The sequence below is a fragment of the Tupaia chinensis genome, unplaced genomic scaffold (genome assembly GCF_000334495.1).
Source record: "Tupaia chinensis unplaced genomic scaffold, TupChi_1.0 Scaffold000057_1, whole genome shotgun sequence".
Classification (NCBI taxonomy): Eukaryota; Metazoa; Chordata; class Mammalia; order Scandentia; family Tupaiidae; genus Tupaia; species Tupaia belangeri.
The window spans coordinates 2194135-2218066 of record NW_006159515.1 but is presented as its reverse complement, the minus strand read 5'-3'; the positions used below and the strand labels follow the sequence as shown (position 1 = coordinate 2218066).

The 23932-nt window shown below is 38.6% G+C and overlaps 1 protein-coding gene across 3 annotated transcripts in view; it reads left to right on the top strand.

Annotated features, from left to right (window-relative positions):
- TPP2 (tripeptidyl peptidase 2) overlaps positions 1-23932 on the top strand; it is an 81617-nt gene that overhangs the window by 33239 nt on the left and 24446 nt on the right. For all 3 annotated transcript variants that reach the window (XM_006141512.3, XM_006141511.3, XM_014592319.2), the window contains exons 9-21: positions 1216-1343; positions 1751-1850; positions 6146-6294; positions 8047-8162; positions 8671-8839; positions 9548-9705; positions 10263-10339; positions 12847-12953; positions 15738-15892; positions 17816-17932; positions 18435-18535; positions 21272-21368; positions 22359-22496. In XM_006141512.3, coding sequence (XP_006141574.1) covers positions 1216-1343; positions 1751-1850; positions 6146-6294; positions 8047-8162; positions 8671-8839; positions 9548-9705; positions 10263-10339; positions 12847-12953; positions 15738-15892; positions 17816-17932; positions 18435-18535; positions 21272-21368; positions 22359-22496 — 1612 coding nt within the window. The remainder of the gene's footprint in view (positions 1-1215; positions 1344-1750; positions 1851-6145; positions 6295-8046; positions 8163-8670; positions 8840-9547; positions 9706-10262; positions 10340-12846; positions 12954-15737; positions 15893-17815; positions 17933-18434; positions 18536-21271; positions 21369-22358; positions 22497-23932) is intronic.

The window sequence follows — 23932 nt, the reverse complement described above, 5'->3', positions numbered from 1 at the left end:
TTATTTATTTATTTATTTATTTATTTATTTTGAGAGATTTTCACTGTAGGGCGCGTGTGCTCGCCAGACAGACAGAGAGAAACATAGAGACAGAAAGCGAGAAATCACCTCCCGGGGGGATGGTCACGCCGCAATCCCTTCTCCTCCATTCTCCTCTCGGGATCTTGGGCACACACGCACACGTGCCTGGCGTGAGTTTTAAGCCACTGGGTCTGGGATACGAACTGCGGTCGACTACGTGGGAATCCAGCGACATAGCCATTACGCTAACTGCTGGTTCCCAATACTTATTTTTTTTAATTCCATTGAAATGAAAATGTTTACCAAGCTCAACCCCATAGTTTGCTATTGGCAGATGACTGAATTTTCTTAGGTAAATAGTATTAGATTTCATGTGGTTCATCACATTGACTTTACTGCCCTCGTAACATGCACCTGTCATCCCTGGTTATTTCATCTTTGAAGTAGTCCTGTGCCACACTTTATTTACCAAAGTGTATTTCTTTCCCTCCTTTGTAGACATATTTTTAAAGTCAGTCTTCCCCTAATATTCTTTCTTTGCTCACACATTCAAACTTTGGACTTAGGAAAGCTTTGTGTGTTTTTTTTGTTTGTTTTGTTTCTATTAACTTTCTTCTTCATGGTTTCTCTTTATTCTTTAATTTCAGCAAGTTTTGTTGCTGTTTGTTGTCATTGTTTGCTCTCAAGCTCTAAGCATATCTTTTTATATATCACTCCTAAGTTCTTCCTACTGCCTTATTTCCTCTTCACTTTTTAGATACTAGTTCTTTCAGTCAAATAATTCCTAGTCAAAACCATATATATATATATATATATATATATATATGAATGTATGTAGGGAATCCCCTGAGGTGTTTTCTGAATAGACTGCTTTAAGCAGGAGATGGAAATGAAACCACCATATCATGTTCCACCAAAAGTGGATGTGCCAGGATTTATGTAACCATATATTTGAACAAGTTTTTATGCTATACAGATCTTTGGGAATGGAGGCAGAGCATTTATGGTTTGACAATGTCTACTGAGTGATTCCAGTGCACACCCCTTATTTATAGCTACTGTTTTAGTTCAGCAATTTGGAACTCTTTTTTTTTTATGTAAATCATGTTTGAAAGTTTTTCATTTTATAGTAAATAGTTCTTGGGAAATGGGACACTTTTTTATGTTCAAAGGAATTAATTACCTCTTTTTCAGGAGAATTTGTGAAGTAATTAATGAAGCAGTGTGGAAGCACAATATAATTTATGTTTCAAGTGCTGGAAATAATGGCCCATGCCTTTCTACTGTTGGTTGTCCAGGTGGAACTACATCCAGTGTGATAGGTTAGTTTTCTGAAAACAAAATCACATTACACAGGTAATCAACTGGTGATTGTATCTCTGCTGTATGCTAGGCACTGTAGACCTAAAGTGTAAACCATATCTTTTAGAAACGTCAAGTACAATAAGAGAACAGCTCATCTAGAATTTATTGCTATTTAAAGTAGACTGAAGTAAGCAACTTAATAGAGCCACACATGCACACTTTTAGGTACATTATTATCTCTAATCTATGTGATAATCCTGGAAGATAGTTATTTTTATATCCAAAACCAAAGCACATAGTATAATGTCTAGTACATAGTAAACTTTCCTATCCTTCCATTTTGCAAGGGAAAGACCTAGTTAGAGAAATTAAGCAATTTATTCAGGTCAACAGTGGATATGTTAATAAGGAATTTGTCCCACAGGTGTTGGTGCTTATGTCTCTCCTGATATGATGGTTGCTGAGTATTCGCTGAGGGAGAAATTACCTGCAAACCAATACACGTGGTCTTCCAGGGGCCCAAGGTAGGTGTAAGTTGTATATGGGACCACCACAGGTACTTGGTTAAACTTACATGGTTGGGAGGTACAGAGTTTTAGATAATTTTACTGATTTTTTTTTGTACTTTTTTCCACCATTTTCATTTTAATTAGTAATCTCAGGAATAGATAATTAAATACAGATCTTTATCATTAGATGGATTATATAACTATTCTGAGTATAAATTCTAAAGCCTATATCCGTAATTCCTCTTTTATGGAGATTTAAAGAAAAGTGTAAGGACTTGGTTATCTAAAAAGTAGCAATGGCCTCGTTTTAAATTATTTCAGTATTTGAACTTTGGTGAGACAAAAGCCCTAAGCTTTGTAAAGTATCACAATATGAGGGTTCCATACCTATATTGTGTTTTTTTTTGTTCGTTTTTTTTTTTTTTTTTGGAGGGGTTTTCGCTATAGGGCGCGTATGCTCGCCAGACAGAGAGAGACAGAGAGACAGAAAGCGAGAAATAATCCCCCAGAGGGGATGGCCACGCCACAATCCCCTCTCCTCCATTCTCCTCTCAGGATCTTGGGCACGTACGCACACGCGCCCAGCGTGAGTTCTAAGTCACCAGGTCGACTACATGGGAGTCCAGTGACATAGCCATTACGCTAACTGCTGGTCCCATATATAATCCTTATTATGATATCAGTGGGTATAGGTACCTTCCAAAGTATAAAGCCCATTTTCATTCACCCCTTTACCTCTGTGTAGAGTTCATTAAGAAAAAGAATAGACTTTGAATTCAGTTTAGCAGATACCTTAGTGCCCACAATGAGCAAGGTCTAAATGAACAGGTTATAATCTGAGCTCAAATGGCATTTTAGGATGATGGGACTAGAGGTGGGAGCAGTCACTGAACTCTTTGTGGAGTTGGGCTTGTAGGATGGATAGGATGTCAGGAGACAGAGAAGAAGGGAGAGTCTATAGGGCAACAGTATCTTGTTTGGGATCAGATGAAATTAATAATGTTCAATTTAATTTTGTGAGTTACAGGTTTCTTCCTAGTCTTTAGGTAGTTTCTTCTTCTAAAGAAAATCTTATTTCAGTAGTTTATTATCAGCTATTTGTTATTAAAACCATCAGGCTGTGAGTCTCTGTAGATCAGAAAGTTTTGTCATATACAGTCACCATAGACTGTCCTTCATGTTACTGAGTAAGAGGATATAGTCAGGAGTTAACAGAGGTTTATGTACTTTATGTTCAGTTAGTAAAAGAATTATTAAACTTGTTATTCTCTTCTAATACTGATTTTGAAATTTTAAGTTTTGTCTTACAATCAGTGTAAAGACAAAGTATTAGAAAATGTTTAAACCCATGGCATTCCCTTTTGAAAAAACAATGTAATACACTGTAAAGTTATATGTAATCCAATGTAATATAAAGAAGATTATGATGAGGGAACCAGCAGTTAGCGTAATGGCTATGTCGCTGGACTCCCACGTAGTCAACTGCGGTTCGTGTCCCGGACCCGGTGGCTTAAAACTCACACCGGGCGCTTGTGCGTGCATGCCCAAGATCCTGAGAGGAGAATGGAGGAGAAGGGATTGCGGCGTGACCATCCCCCCTGGGGGGTGATTTCTCGCTTTCTGTTTCTATGTCTCTCTCTGTCTGTCTGGCGAGCGCACGCGCCCTACAGTGAAAATCTCTCAAAAAAAAAAAAAAGATTATGATGATAATAAAAAAAAAAAGAAAAAATGTTTAAACCAAGTACGGTTATGAAGTATAAAACACTGACTACTCTCTGAACAGAATAACTATTATAATTGTGATAACAACAACAGAATATAATCTTAGTAGTCAAAAAAACACTGCCTTTTTGTCAGCACTGTTGTGGACATGTAGCTACTGCTTGACTTCCTTGTTGGTAAGTGTGTTATATTTCTTACAGAGAGATCACTGAGTAAGGTCAGCAGAAACAGGTTTTAAAGTTTTACTCTATATTGTAATTTAGATGAAAAATATCACTGACCCTTTTTTTTTCTTTTTAATTTTAAGGAAGCATATTTCTTAAAACCCAGTTTTAGATTTAAATATCTATAAGTGCTTTATAATAAGTTACTTTAAGAGACTGGTGGAAATTAATAAAGAGCAGCAAGAAGCAGTCAGAATTCCTGTCTTTTGGCCAGCTGTGGTTCTCAAATGCAGTGCTTTGTGGTGCTGAGATCACATGGGAGAGTCCTAGGTTCACTCTCCTGGATCTCCTTGTACACACTAGCTGCACACATGTGCCTGTGATTCAGTCTGAGGCTGGGAGGGGTTACAGCAGGAGGACCCTGTTGAGGGTATGTGTCTCTCTCTCTTTCTCCCTCACCCCCATCTCTCACATTCTCTCTCATAGCAGAAATAAATAAACTTTTAAAAAATTATTTAACTTTATTATTATTATTTTCCAGTTTTGATCTCAGAGAGAAACAGAGAGACAGAGAGAAAGTGAGGAAGCAAGCCAACAGATCTGGGACTTGTACAGCAGTCAGCCATGTGGGAGACCAGAACCTTTAACCACCATGTCACCTGCTGGCCCCCCCTTTTATATTTTTAATTTTATTTAACTTTATTATTATTATTTTCCAGTTTGAAATAAACTTTGAAAATGTAATAAAAAGAAGTCATGACTTCTCCCAATTAATTTTTCCAGTTATAAGATATCCAATATTCATTGTGAACATAGAGATAGTACAAACGAGGAAGTAAAAACCACCCTATATCTCATGATCTTGTTATATACGGTGACATTTTAATGTGTACATCCTTTTAGCATTCTCCTATGTGTAAATGAGAGATCATGCATTTCAGGCACCTTCATAACTTGCTTTTGTCCATCAGTAATGTGTGAATCTTTACAGGTCAACAGATAATTTACCTATACCTAGTAATAATTGTCTTAGTTATTCACTAAAAAGAATGCCACCAGCCCGTTCTAGGAGGAAGATATGGGCATTGCTTTCAGCTGTCTATAAAAGTGAAACTAAATTGACCTAGTGTTCCCAGCAAAAAATAAAAATTGTTCACTCAGTTGGAGGAAGAATGGTAGAGGGAGAGTCTTGCAGTCATCAAGGACATTCGTAGCCTCTCTTCCAAGGAGAAGGAATTAGTATGCTGTTATTTTATTTCTTTACTTGGAACAAAAGACAGAGTTTGTGTTGTACAGGTGTGATCATGATTTTAAGGACTTTAACCCATTGCACTTTGCTTCATTGAAGCCCTCAGCTGACCCATCCTAATAGGCTCAAGCTGACCAGTACAGCAGCCATGAGTCACATGCAGTTAGCCTAAGTGGAGAGTGCTAGGGACCAGCAGTTAGCATAATGGCTATGTCGCTGAACTCCCATGTAGCCGACCTCGGTTCACGTCCTGGACCCGGTCGCTTAAACTGACACCGGGCGTGCGTGCGTGCCCAAGAGGAGAATGGAGGAGAAGGGATTGCAGCGTCGCCATCCCCCTGGGGGTTGATTTCTCGCTTTCTATCTCTCTGTCCTTCTGGCAAGTGCATGTGCCATATAGCAAAAACCTCTCCAAAAAAAGATTGCTAGAAGAGTGAAGTGCACACCAGGGTTTGAAGACTTTATACAAAATAGGATGTAAACTTGCTCATTTGAACTTCTATCAATTATATGTTGAAATGAAATATTTGAATATGTCCCATTAAATAAATACATTACTAAATACATAACTAAAATATATTACTAAAATTAATTTCATCAGTCTTTTGGGAGCTTTGGAAAAATGTGGTTGGTTTGTAGGGGGCAGTAGATGGCGTGGTGGTTAAGGCGTTGGACTCACAACCAACTACAGTTCAAGCTCCAGATCAAGAAGCTCAGAAATCATGCTGGGCACGTGTGCAAGGATTGTGTCATAGCCATCCCCCCTTGGGGTTGTTTTCTCACTCGCCTTTCTCTTTCTAGCAAGTACACATGTCTTCCAGATGGCAAAAAAATAAAAAGAAAAAATGTAGCTTATAGATAGGGAGAAGTACATTCATCAAGGAATCTAACAGTGGCATTCATTTTCCCTCTTTTGTCTGTCACACACACGCGCGCATGCACATGCACACGCACACACACAGGTTTCTATCTGCTCTAAGGAAAAAGTAAATGTTCCATAATGGGAAATAGCCATGCTGGCTATCTTCCTCCATTGATTTCCCATAACAATTTCTAATCACTGTAAATAGTCCGTATAATTATACTGTAATTGATTTGATGAGTGGCCTTTGTAAGAGTGCCACAGATACCCACCTTTCACCAACCTAAGCAGACTTCTGGTGCTCTCTGTGTAGTGCTGACGGGGCCCTGGGTGTGAGCATCAGTGCTCCAGGTGGAGCCATCGCTTCTGTTCCTAACTGGACACTGAGGGGGACTCAGCTGATGAATGGGACGTCCATGTCCTCCCCCAATGCATGTGGGGGCATCGCCCTGATGCTGTCAGGTAAGGATGCTGCCTGTCACTGATGTCCCTTACTGCAGGTTGATGGCGCTCATGCTGAGAACATGGTGGAATTGGTAACGTCCTGGCACAAAGTAATGTGTGTGATAGTTAATGTGTTTAAATGTATTCACTCACCACCAAATACAGTTATTTGCTGATAATGACTAGCAAGTAGTAATTCTGCTCTGGGGCTAAATTGGTGACTATCACATCAAAAATACCACCCGGTGGAGTTTATATTATAGTTAGGGAAGACATTTTAAACAAAATAAAACCCTATTTACACATGTTAGTAGGTGATGGATGCTATGGAGCAAGAGGAAGTAAAGAAGTTAGACTTCTGGGTTGGGTTCAGTATTGTACAGGGCATCATTGATATTGGCTAAGACTCAGAGTTAGCCACCACTCCCGCCTTCGAAGTGTCCCCTACTTAAGTCTTGTCTCTCCTCTGCCTCTTTTGTTTACCCTTTCCCTGACCACTGTGGTGGTTTCCTTCTCCCACTGTCTCCCCATTTGGAAGAGGTCCATCCGCACTGCTGCTAGAGAGATGCCGAGACAAACAGAATTTACATACCACTCACTGAGAGGCCCCTGTTGCTCCCACATCACTTACCAGTTTGAGTCCAAACTCTTAGGATGGATCCTGACATGACTGTTACCTTCATCTCTAGTTCTGTTCAGCCTTACCAAATGTTTCAAGATCTTATGCTTCCATCTTTGGGTACACCACTCTCTGCCTAGAAGTCTGTTCTGTCATTTTCTGGCCTTGCAAACTTCTGTGCATTCAGTAAGACTTCTTCTATTAGTTCTCCTGATGGACCTTCACTTTTTTTGGACTGACCAAATTAGTAACTTCCTTAATTTGCTCTTACAGCAGCATGATGTTTCCATGTCCTTGCTGTTTGTTTCTTCCAGTGCCCTAAGTATTTGTGTCTGATAAGCTCTGAAGAGAACAATAACTTGTAGCACTTGCTTTCTGTTTCTGAAAAAAAATCAGTAATACACAGCTTACAAACTGGCGGTCTCAATGTTCTCACCATAGAACAGTAGTTTCCAACCTGACTATACCCTGGAATCACTTGAGAAGCTTCAAATAATTAGCAGACCATGAGAGCTAGTCCTTTCTGATTTATTGGTTTGTCATGATACCTTTTTAGCTTGTTTCCCTGGTGTTTGTAACATGCGACCAAGTTGAAAACTTCTGGCAGCAAACATATTGTTTGACTAGTGTTGCTTTAAAGAAAATGCCCTTCAAATGCCTGTAGATATCTGCCTCATGTGTTTATGTTACCTTTTCACAGGCTGCATTCATGCCAGCCAATACTGGGCATGCAGCAATTGTTGAATGAAGTCTTTGTGTGATGCAATTCAAGTCTGACTGTTTAACCCAACTTAAAAAAAGAACTAAATGAGTGTCGAAATACAAGACAGGGCCAGCCCAGTACCACAATAGTTTAATACTGTGCATGGAGAGTTGGATCCCACATTGCTGACTGCAGTTCAGGTCCTAGCCCCAGCAGCTTGAAAAACATGTCAGAGACCTCTGTCCCACATCCTAATAAGATAGAGAAATGAAAGAAAAAGGATTGTGGTGTGATCATATCCCATTGAGTGGTGTCCTCTTTCTGACTAGTACATGTGCCCTCCAGCAATTAAAAAAAAAAAATTAAAATTAGACTACATGTTGTCATACTAATGTGAAAAAAATTGCAACTAGCTCACTAACACTATTACCTTGTTTTTAAATTCTAGGTCTGAAAGCTAATAATGTGGACTACACAGTTCATTCAGTCAGAAGAGCTCTAGAAAACACTGCAGTGAAAGCTGATAATATAGAAGTATTTGCCCAAGGACATGGTATTATTCAGGTATTATTTCCTGCTTATAAAAAATAGATCATTATTAGCATAATATGTTTATTATAATAGCAATCCAGTATATATAAAGTCTAAATTACATGGCCTTAATAGAACTGTAAACAAAATGACAAATTTTGTCATCAGGACAAGTCTGTTGAGCTAAGACAGAAATACAATAGACAGAGGACATGTGAAGATTGGAAATTCAAAGCAAGGAAGTGTAGTGGGGGAAAAAAACTGGTAAGTTGTAATGGCATATGGATTGGTTCCTAAATTTGGTCACTTGAGAATTACTGAAGCGAAGTGGGAAGTGTCTCCAGAGGTACTTTAGATTGATCTTTTGTGAGAAAATAATTGCCCTTATTTGGGGTCCTGGGTACTTTAGAGAAATAAATATAGCAGCTGACTCTTAGCTTGTACTTTACCACAGTTGAACTCAAATTGATAGATAATTTACAACACAGTGTCTTCTTGACCCAACCATTTTCATCTTAACTGTTTATATTCTTTTAATTAGGTTGATAAAGCCTATGACTACCTCGTTCAGAATACATCGTTTGCTAATAAATTAGGTTTCACTGTTACTGTTGGAAATAACCGTGGCATCTACCTCCGAGACCCTGTTCAGGTGACTGCACCTTCAGATCATGGTGTTGGCATTGAACCTACATTTCCAGAAAACACAGGTATGTAATAGGCCCACAGTAGCTGAAGTAGTCAGAAACTTGTGAATGCAATTTGTGGTTCAAGTGAATGGTATCACAGAGCAAGGCATTTGGGCCTCATGTTCTGAAGAGCAAGCATGAACTGGCAGTGTGATTATTTTAAATCTCAGAGACTTAAGGGAAAAAATTAGAGCAGTCAGAGCTCCCAGTACAGTGGCAGTTCAGTTAGCATCTTGACTACCGAGGAAAACAATACAATGAGCCCCTGTGACCTATGGTTTCTTACACTGTGGATAATAAAATATTAAGCTTTTTTTCTTTCCCACATTTACTTCTTGGGAATATGATGGAACTTTCACCTGGAGAGTGGGAAGTAGATGCAGCCAGGGAAACTGCAGAGGGTGCTCTGTTAGATGTAACAGGAAGACTTTGTCACTATAGGTTTGGCTGTCTTTATTTTGGTCATATTCAATTGTTGGCACCCAGTAATGAATAATGTCCACTTAAATCCCTTATTTTAAGTTCGCAGCAGTGTTTGATGACAGTGTAAGTGGATTACAAGTAGGCGAAAATATAAGGAGGAGCCTGACTGGATGCCCATGGCTACTGTGTTTTATAGCTGACCAAACTCAGTGGCTAAATTTTCTGGAGAGAAAATAGAACTTTTGTAAATGGAAGAAAAGGAAAAAGAAAATAATGATTTTAACTTTTTGATCTTTTTAATGCCAGAAAACTCTGAAAAAATATCCCTTCAGCTTCATTTAGCTTTAACATCAAATTCGTCTTGGGTCCAGTGTCCCAGCCATTTGGAGCTCATGAATCAATGTAGACACATAAATGTTCGTGTGGACCCCAGGGGCCTGCGAGAGGGGTTGCATTATACAGAGGTACTCGCATATTTTCATTCTTAATTTCTTTGCTCTTTATCATGTTTAAAAGTCCAAAATAAATTATCTCAGGTGTATCTGCAATGTATTTCTTTGTTACTAAGAAACAGCTTTTTACTTGCCCAACTGGTCCAACTTGTTTGGGATCCATTTCAGCAGTTAGCTACTTTGTGCAACTACTTACCAGGTGTTTAATAGATCCTTTTCTCAGCATTCAAGGTAACTGCAACCCAGGTTAAGCAGATGACAGCTAGAGAGAGACTAACCCATGACATGGTTCTGTTGTGCTGTCCTTTCCCTCCCATGTCACATGAGGGCCCCAGATCATTTTGTACTTGCCCCGCTTCTCCACCAGTCTGTATCAGCCAAGCTTATTACCCATGTCTTTGTTTAGGCTATTTGCTACAATTATGTGGCACAGTGTCAGGAAACTGGTGGCAACTTATGCTTTAGGCCTTTAAGTTTAGTTTAATTTGTTCTCTAAATAGGTTGTACCTTTTTTTCTCTCTCTCTTTTAAAATGTTTGTGAATATTGAAATTTACCACTTTTTTTGAAGGTATGTGGCTATGACATAGCGTCTCCTAATGCAGGTCCTCTGTTCAGAGTTCCAATCACTGCCGTTATAGCAGCAAAGTAAGTATCAGGTTATTCACAGCTCACTGTTCCATCTGCATTTGTAATGGCTGTCTTTGGAGTAGTCTGGGCTGCTATAAAATAACTAGGCTAGAGCCAGGTAACTAGGAATTAGTCTTGGTTCTTTTTTTCAGCATGTATCATTAAATGAGCATAGTCCACTAAGAGCCTCCTTAACTGTGAGAGTAACTGCCTTCACCAGGGGTCTGCCCCACATCCACTGGAACTGCTCCGCCAGGGTTCCAGTGACCATTTGAAGGACCTCCTAGCCTTCATCTTATCTGATCCCTGTGCAGCATTTGACAGTATCACTCTGTCTTCTCCCACCTCTACCATTTTGGTTGCTCTTATGTCTGGGATTATGCTCTCTCTTTTCCTGGCTCTTCCACTTTTCTAGTCATCTTGTTTCTACACTCTTACCTTTCCATCTTGTCCACCCTAGAACCGGGGAACTCAAATCCAGTCATGGTACTTCCTGCTTAAAATGTGTCAGTGGCACCTCCAAGGATCAAATTCAGGCTTCCTAAAATAGCAATGATCCCTCACAATTACATCCCCAGTCAGTGTTCCCCATCATTCCATTCAGCATATCTTAAGCAACTCTGATGCTAGCACATCAAGTTTCCTAGGGATTTGTGGAGCTGATTCCTTTGCTTTGCCTTCCTTGCCTGTCTCAGAACTCAGCAGTCAGGCATATTCCTTGTCATCCCAGGTGATGGAAGGGAAATTTTTCTTTTTGTTTTATGGCACTCTACGTGCTCTGGACAGACTTTAGCCAATATGTTGAAGTTTTTATTTGATTTATGTCTTGACCGAAGGCACGGGGACTGTACTTTCTTATTTTTTCTAAGATAGAGACCTGTCATACAGTATAAGTGAAACAAATTATGTAGTAGATGAAAAAGGTGAGATTGGGGTCATGAGAGTGCTGGAAACAAGTGAAAGTTATAAATGAACAGTTTCTTTGTTAAATATGCAATGGCTCTTGGCCCATGAGAAACATAGAATGAGATTGAGATTAAATTTTAAAAGTGACATAAACATAAAAATTGCAGAACAGTTTAATTCTCTGCCATATATTCCCTAGAAGTCCAGGAAGAATCTAGACGAGGTCATGTATAAAACCTTCAGGAGTCAGCTGGTGCATTTGTCCTGCTCAGGATTCTTTCTTGGGCCCCTTTGAGTGAACCTAGTACTCTTTCTCTTTTTCTAACACCTCCTGTCTACCTGGAGCATATTATGTTAAGTGTCCCTAATGGTTTTTCTTTCCCCACTAGATTGTCTAGGGCAAAGGATTATATTTTATTCATTGTTATATTTCCAGCTCACGATAACAATGCCTCTTACATAGTATAGGCATGTATTAAATCTTTGTCGTACTGACAAGAATTTATCTCGTGCTCCATAGCAGGTAGTTATACACATGAATTTAATGTTTAAATGATTTCTTTAAAAAGTACTTTGAAAGCAATTGGTCTTTCTTCAATGTTTCATAGCATAGGATTCTTTTTTTATTAATTTAAATTTGTTTACATTCTTTCACTGTACATCATTACAGCATATAAAATGAGATTTTCCATCCAGAGTACACTGTATATTGTCTCAATCAAGCACATTAACATACATGTTACTGTCAACAAATGATCTTCCATTTCTTGTTTCCTGTATGTTTTGCTTCCCCCCCCCCATCCTTCATTCCCTATCTCTTACCCTCTGCCATCTCCCACTCTCTTCCCACACTGTCTCTGATATCTATGTTTACTTTCTATACTGTTTCCCCCCCATTTTTTATTGAATTACTAAAGATCTTAATTAATCTAAATATTTTCATAGCAAACACAGCTGATATATACATTTCCATGAACACAAGTCTAACTTTAGGCATTCTATAAAGTAGCACCTAGCTGGGGCTATATATCTTAACTGCAGTCATCGAATGGATTTTTTTTTTTCTGAAACTTTTTTTTTTTGTAACTTAATTTACATTTTTTCCCTAAGCATCATCACAGCATACAAAATGTGATTTCCCATCCAAAATATACTGCATAGTGACTTAATCAAGCATAGGATTCTTTGAAGCTATTAAAAGGGGCTTAATCGAAGACCAGTCTCATAGCTATAAGACAGTATCAGTAACAATCACAGTAATTTTAATACCTAAGACTAACTATGGTCTAGATTCTGGTAACTGGAAAATTCTATAAATGTAGAATTTCTTTAACAAAAAGAAAGAGCTTTAAAATAGTTTGTGTACATGTATCTTACAAATTATAAAATAGAGAAGTAGGAAGAATTGTCTGTACTCTGCCATCCAAAGGTTATCTCTACCAATGTTGCAAAAAGTGGGATACTACTGTACATACTGCCTTGTCCAGCTTTTAAGTCCCTGTGTTTATTTCTAATGAGCATATATTAAAAAAAAAAAAAATTAGAGTGCCAGTAGGCTTATTTATATAAAGCTATCTTTATAAGAGTATAACACTTAATAATTTCTATTGATTTTTCAGGGTAAATGAGTCATCACATTATGATCTAGCCTTTACAGATGTACATTTTAAACCCGGTCAGATCCGAAGGCATTTTATTGAGGTTCCTGAGGGTGCAACCTGGGCTGGTAAGTAAAATTACAGTCTGACTTAACCAGCTATCTTTCTTTCTTTTTTTTTTACCAGCTATCTTTCTTTACATTTATCTTTGTAATTAGTAAGACTACATCAAGTTCATATATCTATAACACATACTTTTCTCATAATTAATGCTATATGTGTTTGGCTCCCTAGATTTACTGTTAGGTTCCAAACTTTAAGATCAGTACTGTTTTGCACTATTTCATGCAATTCATCATCTTAAAATGTTTTACTGTTCAGGGTCTTAACTTAGAATACCTTGAATTATTTTTTTAAAATATTATAAATTAATTAATATAGCAATTGCTTATACCTCAAACTGTTAAATTTTTAGGATTTTAGAAATACAGCTTTTATCTTTGTAGCTCTATTAGTAAATTGGAAGTTTATAAAACACCCTAGCATCTCCAGGACTTTAAGGTTTAGTTTTTGCCTAAAACAATGCCGTTTATGATATGTTACAGTCCTGTGAGAGAAGTCATTTACTCTTGCATACAAGGTTGTGGGTACAGCATACCGTCCTTCACAAGTTACATAGCCTGAGTAATTTACAATTCAGATGTCAGGACGAAGGTGGCTGAAGGCAGTCATATCTCTTGTACAGTGAGGGAATGAAACAAACGTGAGCGATCCAAAAAGCATCACCCAATTTACATTATAGTAGCCTTAATCGAATATTTACTGGGTCTGGGCACCTGTGAGACACTTGACACACAGACTTTCTTATCTGGTCCCATCAGAATCCTATAAGATAGGGTAGGTACCATTATTAGGAATATACTTTTGCACGTTGACTTAGAAATGTACTTTTGTCCTTTTATGTAAATATAGGTATATCTGTTCTGAGAGTTCAGTGAAAATGAAATATCGAATTCACACATATGAGACTTGATTTTGGAAGTGCTGGCTGTCTTTGTGGTCTACATGTTGTCTTCTCATCATCTGTCTATTTGCAGTCCATCTGTCTTTCACTTACTGTCACAGGAAATGCAAGTCTTTCTTGTTTTTATGTAACTGGGTAAGAGCAAAGTCACAAATACCCAGCATTAGAAATTAAAGCAGTGACTTGAACCAGGTCAAATTTAATCTTTCAGTTTGCACACTGGGTGATAATGGAGCTACTGCAGCATTGGTAGCCTGAAGGTAATCAGAAGTTGAGTTAGACTCATTCAGGAACCAACATCCTACCTTGGGACAGGACTTTTCAAAGGGCAAGGCAGAGGTGGTGAGCTGCATAGAGAAGATCCCTGCTTGGGGGCCTTTTCTCAGAGGTGCCTTCAGAGTGTATAGTCTAAACCTTTTGCTTTTTTTCATATGTAAAATAACCTAGGTGAAAGGGAAGTGGCATAAAGTAGAAAGGCTTAGGCTTCAAAGTCTGGATTCAGATCCAGACTCTCCCTCCCAGATGAGGTTTCTCAATTACCTTTACTTTTATCTCAGCTATCCATATTGGAAATATAGGGACCACCAGGTGGCATAATAGCTTATGTCACTGGCCTATGACATGGCCCACCATGGTTGAATCCCAGACCTGGCAGCTTGAAACTCATGTCAGGCACATGTGGATACATGTTCAAAATCCTTAGAGGAGAATGGAGGAGAAGGGATTGTGGTGTAGCCATCCTTCCTGGGGGGGCAGGGGGGGTGATTTCTCATTTTCTCTGTCTCTCTGGTTAGCACATGCAAACAATAGCAAAAATCTCTTCAGGAAAAAAAGACAACATATTGGAAATAGATTTTTACTGCTGACAGTACTTCTGCAAGTAGAATCAGAATTTCTGCATTGACAGTCTAGGATACAGTTTACATAAGGCTACCTTGAGTTGTACAGCTCAAGGCTCTGATAAAATGCACAAATCATAATAAAGAGTAAAAAGCCATAGTTCATTAATATTGATTTTGATCATTTATGTAATGGTAGATGTCAGCAGTTGTAATGCCCTAAATATGATTTATTTTGGTCAGTGTGAAAATTGTTTGTTTTTTTTTAATAAAAGTATATCAAAATGATCTAGAATAGAAGTAGCTCAGAGCACTTAACAGTGTTAGAAATGTATGACAAATGATTTTTATTTAAGATAATTAGAAATTTTGTCATAACACCAGATTTTGTATTCTTTGTGATGTGCTTCCTAGAGCTCTGTGTCCGCCTGCCTTTGTGAACCGGAGGATAAAGCCTTGCTTCACTTCCCTTGAAGTAGAGCAGCTCTTCTCTAGAGAGGCCTCTGATCTGCCCAGTGATTTGTCTTGCCTCCAGCTCTGCTTCTGAGTCAAGCTAAATGTGTGTTTGTGATACTCAGACCTCTAGGAACAAACCAGTCAGGAGCAGACCAGGAGGGAGAATCTAGGGTAGATTATTCAGGAAGTCCTAAGTATAGATGCAGTGGGATGTAAGCATGATAACAGATAGAGGTTTCCACAAGTATAATTGATTGGTTTTCAACTAAACAGAAGGAAGTCAGGGATTTCAAGGTATCTGATCTTAGACTTCCCTAAGGATAACTGTGTGTACATCTGTGGACAGCTTGCTGTTTCCTGGTATCTGTGGTATGGTGGGTGTGCATACTAATACCAGGCTGTTTATCTGCCATAGAACATCTTCCACTCTCCTAGCTTCATTAATGTTCTCTTGATTCTTTGTTTTAAGGAAATGTATAGATTTCACTTAAATATATCAATTACTCTCAATATATTCCCTAAACAAGTAGGCCTTAACACATCCATGTTAAGTCTTCTCAGTTTAAAACTTGCTTCTTTCTTTCATGTTTCAGAAGTTACAGTGTGTTCATGTTCTTCTGAAGTGTCGGCCAAGTTCGTTCTGCATGCAGTACAGCTTGTGAAACAAAGAGCATATCGAAGTCATGAATTCTACAAGTTTTGTTCTCTTCCAGAAAAAGGCACACTGACCGAAGCTTTTCCTGTCCTAGTACGTTTAATTACAATTTGAAATCCTAAGGCCATTTTTTTTTTTTTGGTATGGGCTGAGACTAAGTATTTGAATTTGATTTTTTGTAATAATTATTAAAAGGATATTTATTTCTTCCATGAGCAAGAGAGACACAGACAAGACTCATAACAGAGTTTTTAATTTTTTAATTATTTTTTTTAACACGTGTACTTGAGGGGGATGTACAGGGAGGCTGGGCATCTGTCCTCTGGCAGGGTATGGTCAGCTATCCCATCAGAATCTTAGACACATGCACATAGCCCACCATATTCTTCAAACCTCTGAGGTTGGTATTTGAACTACAGTCAGTCATGTGGTGCCTGCCTCCCTACACATGGTGTTTAACTGCTGTGGTATGAGGTTGCCCCTCCCCCCCCTCCAGTAGGGTTAATACTAACACCTACCCCATTCTCAGCTACCCTCAGATCATAAGCACACCTGGTGTATTCAGAGAGAACTCAAATGCAAACTGGGGACCTTCCCATGTGATCAGCTTTGCAGAGCATTGCATTTTACCTCTGTGCCACTACCCAGCATCCTTAGGTTATTTTCTTACTCCTTGTTGTTAAGAATCTACCACATTTTCTAAATCGTGACTTGTCTACTGTTCTTCACAGGTCACATCTTGAGCAATAGGTTTTCCAGCTAGGACCATGTGGTTTCAGATTCACTTAGTGTATTACCTCCAGTTCCACAAAGAACAAACGAGAATACTAGTGAAAGCTCTTTGAAAAGTACAAGAAATTATAAGAGCTTATAAAGAATCATTATTATTCTAAATGACCCATCTAATTATTCTGTTTAGTTTTTATTCTTTGTGTCACTGCATATATGAACCTCATCAGCTCCCTTCCGAAACTTTTTTTGGATAAATGCTCAATGAAGGGGGCCACATTTGATTTTTAAAAACACAATCTACTAGATGAATTTGCTTCATGTCTGAATTACCTCAGATAGTGGCAGATCTCCGTTCCTATCTGTAGTGTTAGGAATGATGACTGGTCCTTCCGCCGTAGAGGGTATATGTCATGATGCTCTTTCTCAGACTTGCTGCTTTGTGTTTTCAGTTGGTTAGGTGCTCTTGCCCCTCTTTCTCATGTTTATAGTTTCATCTTTACTCCGCAAGTTAGTGTTACGTGATTCATATTTTTAAATGTTCTTAATGCACTGATTACTAGAATATTTCGTTTAAAACTTAGTGCTAGAACTTTTTCTTTTCTTTGTTTTTCTTCTTTTTTAAATTTTTTAAAGTTTATCTCCTCAGTGAGAAGGAGAGAGACAGGCACCCTACCAATGTCCCATGCTGCAATCTGTGCCAGTCCCAGCTAGCCTGGACCATGTACGTGTATGCATGCCCTCCCACTCCACGGGCCAGAGAGGGTCCCAAGACAGGAACCCAGTTCCTTCCCATATGGGGCCACTGCACCACCAACTGGCCCCTTATTTATGTTTCATAATAGGGAGAAATATGTTAATGACCATAATTCCATCTTACTTTGGTTACCAGACGGCTGTGAGCCCAAAACTCAACTGTATCTATCACTGCCTTAGAAAGTTGTAACATCCTTGCTCTTGTCTTTACTCCTAATTCACTGTTTTTGGTCCTCACTTTTTATTCCACTTTGGTTTTTACCATTCCATTATATTTGCCTTCACGAGGTGCTCTTTCATGACAAAAAGTGTAGGATTCTGAGTAAATAGCTGTGTGTCTTTAAGTACTTGCATTATATCTGTGCAGCTGTGATTTGTCACTTAGTTGATAGAAGTTCTTTGAATTTTCTTGCCACAAATAGGAAAATTTAAAAGCTTAGAGTTGACCTGTAATAGCTAGCATTTGTATTCTGTAATTTGAGGAAAAGAGATGTATATATATTACAATTTACTCTTCTTTTTGTTTTGCAGGGTGGGAAAGCAATTGAATTTTGCATTGCTCGTTGGTGGGCAAGTCTCAGTGATGTCAATATCGATTACACTGTTTCCTTCCATGGGATTGTGTGTACTGCTCCTCAGTTAAACATTGTAGGTTCATTGACATTTCTCTAATTTTTATTTTATTTTATTTTTTTTATGGAGAGGTTTTTGCTATAGGGCATTTGTGCTCACCAGAAAGCGACAGAAAGAGACAGAAAGTGAGCAATCACCCCCAGGGGGATGGCCACACCGCAATCCATTCTCCTCCATTCTCCTCTCGGGATCTTGGGCACACAAGCACACGTGCCCAGCGTGAGTTTAAGCCTCTGGGTCTGGGACTCGAACCACGGTCAACTACATGGGAGTCCAGCAACATAGCCATTATGCCAACTGCTGGTCCCGACATTTCTCTAATTTTTAATGTCAATTTGAAAAATAATTTTATTGGCTAGATTTAAACTTTAATGGGGGAAATTACTTGTTCCGAAAAGGTAGCTTTTCCTCTTTGGTATTGATAAACTTTTTATTAGACATATTTAATTTTGCTACTAAATGTTATTTATATTCTTTTAAGTTTGAGAAACTATAATTTGATAAATCTCCTTTGTAGCATGCATCAGAAGGAATCAACCGTTTCGACGTTCAGTCCTCCTTGAAATACGAAGATCTGGCTCCCTGCATAACTTTGAAGAGCTGGGTCCAGACACTACGGTACCATTCCTTTCTTTCGGGGCTGCAGATATTAAATATTGATCGTGGGTATCTCTTACCTTCTGTAAAAGGGGTTAATTATTCTTTAACTACATCTTAATGTTGAAGATGTGAATTCACTGTCCGACTTTGAGCCCAGGAAGCCTCCCAGGTCTCCAAAGGCATCCCTGGCAGCAGTTTCTCCCCTCACTGTCCCCTTGAGCAACCCACAAGCTTAGGGATAGAGGGTAAGTGACTCCAGCCATGACTAGTTAGGATCAGTGGGTATTAACCTTTATATTTCTGATTGTAAAATAACAAGTTAACATTTTCTTAGATAATGTCTTGTGACTCCTTATCCAGTCATTCTCAGAAACCATAGCCCTGGGAAGGTGTATCGAGTAGTAGAAGCTTCAGTTGTCTCTGCGTGCCCCAGCAGCTTTCACTCTGAGAGCAGGGCACCCAGCTACATTCACACTCTCACTGTTACAGAGTCCTGGTGTGTGTTGTTTAATGTGACCTTAACTCACATCAGCATGAAGCCTGGTAATAAGGGCATGCAAATAATCACTTGGAGTTACAATTATACAATCATGCTTTCCATTGGATTGTCAGAAAAGTTACAACATGTTGCATTTTTACAACAGATGACACTCGTTCATTTTTGGAAGTACTAGCATCATTTGCATATATGTTATTGCTATGTCATTCGACAGCTGACAGTGCTAGTTTAATTCTAAAAAAGTAAGCAATTTCGTTGAGTTTTGGAGATTTTACAAGTTGAAGAGTGAAGACCAAACTCCATTTTCATCATATTTTACTGTTTGACTTCTATAAAAGGAAGAATACATGTCAAGCTTCTGAAATGTCGCATGAAGTTTATGTGGCGATGCCCTACAAGAACCAAGGACGGTTTAGGAAATACTGTGCTAGTGATTTTTTTTTTTTTTATCTCAACAACACTTCTTAGTCAGAGAGCCCCACTGAGATTGATGATGACAAAATAAAGGGATTGATCAAGTCAAACCCATGTTACATGACAAGAGAGATTGCGGAAACATTGAACATTTATCATTCAGGTATTCATGACCACCTGAAGAAGCTGGGATACGTAAGCAAGCTCTGTATTTGGATTCCTCCTGAGCTCAAAGTTCATTTGATGGCATCTATAAACATCTGCGATATGCTCATTAAACACGAGGAAAATGATCCTTTTTTGAAATAACTGATAACTGGTGATTAGAAGTGGATTGTTTACAACAGTGTGTTGTGCAAACGGTCTTGTTGCTTCAGACAACATCAGAAGCAGACATTCATCAGAGGAAGGTTTTGCTCTCAGTGTGGTAGAATTTTAAAGGTATTTTTCAAGCTCCTACCAAGGAACCAAACAATCAGTTTGCACGTGTACTGCAGGCAATTGGACAGTTTGAACGAATTCATCATCCAGAAACATCCAGAGCTTATTGATGTAAAGGAGTTGTGTTCCATCATGACAGCATGAGACCACACACAAGTCTGATCAACCATAAAATTATTGGAGCGTAGATAAGATGTGTTGCCACACTCACCATACTCACCTGACCTTGTGCCATCAGACTTGCACTTGTTTCTCTCTCCCCTCAGAACTCCTTACATGGTATAACATTCAACTTGTTCAATTTCTCGCTGATAAAGACAGGTCCCTCCCTGAACAAAGAATTAGGAAGTTCACTGAAAGATGGCAAAAGGTTCTCATGCAAAATGGGCAGTATGTCATTGATTGACCTTTGTTTTTTATATAAATAAATGACCTTTGATAAACATAGAACAAATACATCATGACTTTTCTGACAACCTGGTAGAATTATCAATAAAAATTAAAACCTCTGACTAGTTAGGTGGCATTGTGGTTAAGGCACTGGACTCCCACATAGCCAAACACGGTTTAAATCCTAGACCTGGTGGAAATCACACCACACACATATGTGTCCATGCCCAAAATCCCTAGAGGAAAGTTGAGGAGGAGGGATTGCAGGTGGCCTGTCCCTTGGAGGTGATTTCTCACTTTCCCTCTGTCTCTCAGTCTCTCTGGTGAGTACACATGCCCTATGGCAAAAAAAAAACAAAAAACCTCCAACTTTGGAAGGTATATCCAGCCCGTATTATCTTAAGGTTTTTCTTTAAATCAAAAATTGGAACAAAATTTACATTTTACTGACATCTTTAATTACATTAAAAATTATCTTAATCTCAGTGTTCTCCTTTGTCCAATCTGAAGCTTAGTAACTTACTTCATAGTAACATACTTAACTGTTTCCTCAGCCAGTATTGGCACCAAGTGGCCTTTGGTGTGTGCTGAGCAGCACACGGGGCCTGGTGTGGCCCAGCTGATGTGGCCTGTACTATGTATGTGTGGCTCCGCCATCAATTTGGACAGGAGAGTTCTAATTAAAATGTATCTTTCAGTACTGTCAGCAATATCTTTCAGTATTGTCACCCTAGTATTGGGATCTGGCTGTGTTAAGAACTATTGTCAACATTTCAAAATGTGTTTTTTCATGAAAAAAGAAACTTTATAGTTTTTATTGCAAACTTAAACTATGTATTGATTTAGTCAGTTAAGGCTTATATAAGTTAATGACTAAAATATTACAAAGTATACTGAAAAGGACAGTTTTCAGGAATATGCAAGTCTTTTTTTATAATCTATTATAAATCTTGTTGCTTATAGTTCATCTCATTATATGAATTCTTAATCATGCAATTGCCTCATTATAGCCCAGTGAGTGCAAAGACGAAACCATTAGGATCAAGAGATGTTTTGCCAAATAATCGTCAACTTTATGAGATGGTCCTGACATACAGCTTTCATCAAGTGAGTGTCTCCATAAAAACATCCATCCTTACGATGGACTTTGTGTTTTGTTTATGAATCATAAGATTAAAAATGAAAGGACAGTGTATATGCTATGTGTAAAAAAATGGAATCCAGTAATTATCACTGGTTAATTTGGAATTGTGCTTTAGGCAGTCATGATTTGCAACCATCAGGGTACCATTCAGGTATGAAGTCACATAGTATAGTTTAGTGACAACCTGCCTCTGAGCCTTAGTCTTTAACATCACCAATGCCTCCTACTTTCAGTTGTGGTCCTGGGCCTGCCTACATTCTGTGAAGCAGGTTCAGACAGTGGAAGATCAAACCAGTTCCTGGGTGGAATGAGAGCAAAATTTAACTGAGACTGGACCAACAGGTGACCTACTGGTTAAGGTGCTGAATTCCACATGACCAACTCTGCTGTTTGAGTTCCAAGCCTGGCAGCTTGAAAAATATACTAGGCACCTATTGTGTGCTTGCCCAAAATCCCAAGAAGAGAATGGAGTAGAAGGGATTGTGTTGTGGATTTCTCACTTTCCTTCTCTCTCTGTTTCTTTCTCTGGGCTCTCTTAAGTTAGTATAGGAGCCCTATGGCAAAAATCCTTTAAAAAAAAAAAAATGAACTGGAATGAAGTAAAGAGTTTGATAGGTCCAATGAGATTTCAGTAAAAGTGACAGTGAAACATAATATGAATTTGGTTTTAACATCAGGAAGGTGATTGATTCCATTATTATTAGATTTCAATTTTATAACAGATGTACTGAACATATTTATAATTTTATTAGGGGATATAGTATTATATTTTTAAAAGTATGTAAAAGAGAAGTGCCTTTTTTGAGCCAGAATACTAGATGTTTTGCATTTAAAATTTTTTTTACCACAGAAAGTATTTTTAATTTTGTTAATGAAAAAGCTCTCATCAGTAATATTAAAAATATGTATTAGGAATTATATGTGAGCCATGTAATCATTTTTATTTTTTTTAGCCCAAGAGTGGGGAAGTAACTCCAAGTTGCCCGCTACTTTGTGAATTACTATATGAATCAGAATTTGACAGCCAGCTGTGGATTATCTTCGACCAGAACAAAAGGCAAATGGGTTCAGGCGATGCCTATCCACATCAGGTATAAGACTGTTGGTGATTTTTATAATAGAAATAACAGCTGCTTCCTGAGCTAATTGAAACCCTGATTTCTTGTTAGGGCAGTGTTCATTTAAAAAAAAAGAAAAAACACATGGTTTTGCATTTATTACTTTTATCAACCAGGACAAGCTCCATTGCTTATTGGAGTTTTTGAAAAACAAACTGTGACCTCTTTTCTGCCATGTAGTCAAATTTAATCAGGATTTGAGGCAAAACAGGACAAAGATGACACTCTTGGTTTACTAGAGTTGGGAGCTGCCTTAGGTTAGAAACATGAAGAAGGCATGAAATTAGCATTTATTGGTAAGAATACTGGGAGCAGACCTGATGCCAGGACTCAGGAAACTGTATTTGGTAGTCCCTATCTGTTTCTTGAATTCTCAAGGTAGAAGATGAAAATATTTGAGTATCTTTAAAGAGCTGTTCATGGGAAGGTTCTGATTCCAAGGTCTGTGTAATACTTACTAAAACTGCATCAGTTTGGGAGGAAGGATTTGAGGTAAAACAGGACAAAGATGATGCTTGTGACACTGGCCAGCATGGCTCTGTTTGTGGTATTTCTTCCTTGAGCACTGCTCACCTCACCCCATCCGAAGGTAGGGAACAAATGGCCATGTGAGCGCTGGACCTGACTGGCCAGGGAGAGCACTGCAGCCATGGCCACGTGCCTGAGGTCTGTGGTGGCCCCACACTTCTGTGAGGGACAACGACACATTGAGCACTGACTCTGCCGGGCCCTGTGCCAACATGCTAAAGGAAAAACACCTTTTAATTAGATAAGTGGTAAGAATATTTTTAGTGAATAAAATATTGTTGCAAAGAAGTTAGATATTTCATGTAACGTATAGTTTTATACTGAATGATGAAAATTACGGAGTTTTCAGTTTTTTAGTTAGTCTTTCAAGGAATGGCGTCTTTGTTTTGTCAAAGCAAGCAGCACTCACACTGCAGCACCGACTGTTTGCTGTGGTGCCACTGCTTTGGTTACTCTTTCAGTGTGCTCAGAAGAAACTGCTGGTAGCTAAACACAGCATCTCATCCTTTCCAACACACTAACTAGTTGGAGTGTGGTAGATTTGTATTCTTTAATGTCTACTGGCCTCCTGTTTTTCATGTCTATGATTAAGGGGTATGACATTCTGGTAATTATATAAAGATGGCCAGAGATCTCATGTATACACTGTGTGTGTGTGTGTGTGTGTATTTGCCCTAGATAGTATATAGCTTTCAATTTTGTTATTTTGTACATGCCTCTGGGGATTGGTCTTGACTCCGATTTTTGCTAAGAATATGGGATTATTCTGGGGGGAACCAGCAGTTAGTGTAATGGCTATGTCGCTGGACTCCCACGTAGTCGACCGTGGTTCGCGTCCCGGACCTGGTGGCTTAGAAATAACCCCGGAAGGGAGTGCGTGC